The sequence below is a fragment of the Ostrinia furnacalis genome, unplaced genomic scaffold (genome assembly GCF_004193835.3).
Source record: "Ostrinia furnacalis isolate ACB-3 unplaced genomic scaffold, ASM419383v2 OfSCF5593, whole genome shotgun sequence".
Lineage (NCBI taxonomy): Eukaryota > Metazoa > Arthropoda > Insecta > Lepidoptera > Crambidae > Ostrinia > Ostrinia furnacalis.
Window position 1 is genome coordinate 1,747 of NW_021135832.1, and position 4,385 is coordinate 6,131.

The 4,385-nt window shown below is 48.6% G+C and overlaps 1 protein-coding gene across 1 annotated transcript; it reads right to left on the reverse strand.

Annotated features, from left to right (window-relative positions):
- Positions 1-475: 475 nt before the first annotated feature.
- On the reverse strand, positions 476-4,292 carry LOC114361340 (zinc finger protein 431-like). Its single transcript, XM_028316337.1, has 3 exons — positions 4,144-4,292; positions 2,318-2,509; positions 476-802 (listed from the first exon to the last, which is right to left on the reverse strand). Exons 1-3 carry the CDS (start codon positions 4,243-4,245, stop codon positions 629-631), a joined length of 468 nt encoding a protein of 155 aa, XP_028172138.1. The 5' UTR covers positions 4,246-4,292; the 3' UTR covers positions 476-628.
- Positions 4,293-4,385: the final 93 nt, after the last annotated feature.

Sequence of the window (4,385 nt, forward strand, 5' to 3'; positions counted from 1 at the left end):
TTTCTTCTCTGAAGGAGTGCAGAAACGCTTGTTGATGTTCGTTTCAGCTTTGTAAGTGGCTAAGTGTCTAAAGTTAGCTACTACCGGGGTGGCTACTAGAGATAGAGATAGCCACTAGTTGCTCTGACCAGGTGTCTAGATAGCCACTAGAGTAGTGTCCAAGTGTCTAGATAGCCACTAGAGCAGTGTCAAAGTGTCTAGATAGCCACTAGAGCAGTGTCCAAGTGTCTAGATAGCCACTAGTGGCTCTGTGATTAGAGATAGCCACAATTGGCTCTGTGACTAGAGATATACAGTGTCTAGATTATGCAACTAAAGTGGACTAGAGATAGCCACAGTGGCCAATACGCACCCTGAGCATCCTCTCATGCTTGGGCCGTTTCTTCGAGCCAATAGAGCTGTGTCCAAGTGTCTAGATAGCCACTAGCGGCTATGGGTCTGAGATAGCCACTAATGGCTTTGTGACTAGAGATAGCCACTAATGGCTCTGTGACTAGAGATAACCACTAGTGGCTCTGTGACTAGAGATAACCACTAGTGGCTCTGTGACTAGAGATAACCACTAGTGGTTCTGTGACTAGAGATAGCCACTAGTGGCTCTGTGACTAGATTATGCAACTAAAGTGGACTAGAGATAGCCACAGTGGCTAATACATACCCTGAGCATCCTCTCATGCTTGGTCCGTTTCTTCGGGTACGGAACGCCCAAGTGACAGTGAGCGATGTGCGCTTTCTTCTCAGAAGGAGTGCAGAAACGCTTATTGCAGGGCTCACAAGCGTACGGTTTGGCGTTCATGTGGATCTGAGAAAGAAAAAATAATTTATTTGACACAACATATTAAAATGAAAATACAAATAAAAAATGTGTGCTAACGTGTCTAGACAGCCACTAGTGGCCGTGTAGTGGCTGTGTCCGTGTCTAGATAGCCACTAGTGGCTGTGTCCGTATCTAAACTAGGTGCAGTGGCTCTATCCGTGTCTAGACAGCCACTAGTGGCTGTGTAGTGGCTGTGTCCTTGTCTAGATAGCCACTAGTGGCTGTGTCCGTGTCTAGACAGCCACTAGTGGCTGTGTAGTGGCTGTGTCCGTGTCTAGATAGCCACTAGTGGCTGTGTCCGTGTCTAGACAGCCACCAGTGGCTGTGTAGTGGATGTGTCCGTGTCTAAACTAGGTGTAGTGGCTCTATCCGTGTCTAGATAGCCACTAGTGGCTGTGTCCGTGTCTAGACAGCCACTCGTGACTGTGTCCGTGTCTAGACTAGGTGTAGTGGCTCTATCCGTGTCTAGATAGCCACTAGTGGCTGTGTCCGTGTATAGACAGCCACTAGTGACTGTGTCCGTGTCTAGACAGCCACTAGTGACTGTGTAGTGGCTTTATCCGTGTCTATATAGCCACTAGTGGCTGTGTAGTGGCTGTGTCCGTGTCTAAACTAGGTGTAGTGGCTCTATCCGTGTCTAGACAGCCACTAGCGGCTGTGTCCGTGTCTAGACAGCCACTAGCGGCTGTGTCCGTGTCTAGACAGCCACTAGTGGCTGTGTAGTGGCTCTATCCGTGTCTAGACAGCCACTAGTGGCTGTGTCCGTGTCTGGACAGCCACCAGTGTCCGTGTCTGGACAGCCACCAGTGGCTGTGTCTGTGTCCGGACATCCACTAAATGCTGTGTCCGTGTCCGGACAGCCACCAGTGGCTGTGTCCGTGTCTAGACAGCGACTTGTGGCTGTGTCCGTGTCTGGACAGCCACTAGTGGCCGTGTCCCGAGTCTAGATAGTGGCTGTGACCGTGTCTATAGTCCGGTCGCCGAGCACGTAGAATTTCGTCCAATGACCCTAAGCTACCCATCCTTATCGCTCGCGCGTAATTATATTGCTGTCGCGACGTGCTCGGTGCTCGGCGACCAGACTATAGCACGAGACCGCGTGGCAGTTTTAAATATATTTCTAGTGCCTAGGTCAATTGCTCTATCTGTGTCTAGATAGCCACTAGTGGCTGTGTCCGTGTCTAGATAGCCACTAGTGGCTGTGTAGTGGCTCTATCCGTGTCTAGATAGCCACTAGTGGCTGTGTAGTGGCTGTGTCCGTGACTAGATAGGCACTAGTGGCTTTGTAGTGGCTCTATCCGTGTCTAGATAGCCACTAGTGGCTGTGTAGTGGCTCTATCCGTGTCTAGATAGCCACTAGTGGCTGTGTAGTGGCTGTGTCCGTGACTAGATAGGCACTAGTGGCTTTGTAGTGGCTCTATCCGTGTCTAGACAGCCACTAGTGGCTGTGGCCGAGTCTAGACAGCCACTAGTGGCTGTGTCCGTGTCAGTACATCTCACCAGTATATGCCTCTTCAAATTATAAACAGCCGCGAACTGTTTCCCGCACAGGTTACATTCCGGCGCCGGCTTGTGCGTGCTCATATGTCGATGTAGAGTGCTCTTCATGGAAAATGTTTTGCCGCACTTGTCGCACTTGTACGGTTCGAGACCGCAGTGCGTTTGGTTGTGGTCGTTGAGCACTGATAGACTCTGAAACAAAAGTACACTTCAATTCATCAAGAGATTCTGTGGAGTGCTTGAAAATCTAATTTATTTTCTACTAGCTTTTCGCCCGCGTGAGTTTTTGTCTGTCACAGAACTATCCTATGTCCTTTCCCGGGACTCGAAACTATTTGTATGCCACATTTCACCAAAATTGGTTCTTTAAATAGTTTATTCAGCACATAAGCCCTTTCCAGGGCACTTATACACATCCCAAATACAGCTTGCCCTAACACCACTTTGGGACAACATATGGGCTGGTGCTGAGAAGAAGTGGCGGAAGAAACTCTGTTTTCACCATCAATCTCTAATTTTTAAGTGACCTTACAAAACACTTTGATACCGCGATGCAGGTTTGTAGGCGCGGTAGCGTGTGCCATAGTAATGTTTGTGTCAGCGCCATCTATTGGTGAAGATTACAACTAGACTGTAGTGACGCGTTCGTCAGTGCCATCTGTTGGTGAAGACTACCACTAGTTTGTAGTATAGATGACCCACGCTGAACTGTCCCACCAAACTCAATGACAGGGGGGCGCTACCATCGTTCAACTATATGGTTTCCAACATGGCAAAAATCGGAACCAGCGATCCGGTATTGACGGTGGCGCCCCACTGTCAATGTCATGCATAGGACAGTTCAGTATTTTGGAGCTATAGCTCGTAGATGCTGCCACAATGACGATGCGACGTCCTGTGACTTATAGGATGATGATATGATGATGATGATGATGAAGAATCTCACCCAGAACATCTTCCCGCACTGGTCGCACACAAACTCGCGTCGTTCCGGGTAGAAGCCGCGCGGCTCGCCCGGGTGTTGGTCCGTTGGACGTTGGAACTTACAAACTATAACCCCTGGTGGTAAGCTAAATATGCTTGTGTTACGAGTGGGCTCACCACAATAGTCCAACGGTGGGATTCGAACCCGCGTTTCCTTTGATCTCTAGTCGGACAGACGTCTTCACCGTTCTGCTATTGACGCTTCGAAATGACCTGATTGATGATGAGCCTTAACCTTAAAAGTTTTCCTGAACTCTTACTAGATAGACAGATGACCTTAAGATTGTAGGTAGGCGCCTGGAAGTAATTCATTGAGCAGTGGAATGATGATTGTGGGATTTGATGATCTACCACATAAGCTATGGTGGAATTGCTTCTTTCCGTGGTCTGACTGTATACCATCTCGGTTTTCTATTTATATTAGCCGGGGTAAAAAACTTTGATACCGCGATGCAGGAATGTAGGCGCGGTGGCGTGTTCCATACTAATGTATGTGTCAACGCCATCTATTGGTGAAGATTACAACTAGACTGTAGTGACACGTTCGTCAGTGCCATCTGTTGGTGAAGACTACCACTAGTTTGTAGTATAGATGACCCGCGCTGAACTGTCCCACCAAACTCAATGACAGGGGGCGCTACCATCGTTCAACTATATGGTTTCCAACATGGCAAAAATCGGAACCAGCGATCCGGTATTGACGGTGGCGCCCCGCTGTCAATGTCATGGATAGGACAGTTCAGTATTTTGGAACTATAGCTCGTAGATGCTGCCACAATGACGATGCGACGTCCTGTGACTTATAGGATGATGATATGATGATGATGATGATGATGTCTCACCCAGAACATCTTCCCGCACTGGTCGCACACGAATTCGCGTCGTTCCGGGTAGAAACCACGCGGCTCGCCCGGGTGTTGGTCCGCGAAGTGACGCTGGAACATACGGAAGCCCGGGAACACGTCGCCGCACTGGAGAAAAACATTGTGAATAATAAATAATAATAATAAATAAATATCCTTGGACATTTTACACTGCGCTTCTAGTCCCCAACTAAGCAAGCTTGTAAAGTCGCGGAATGAAA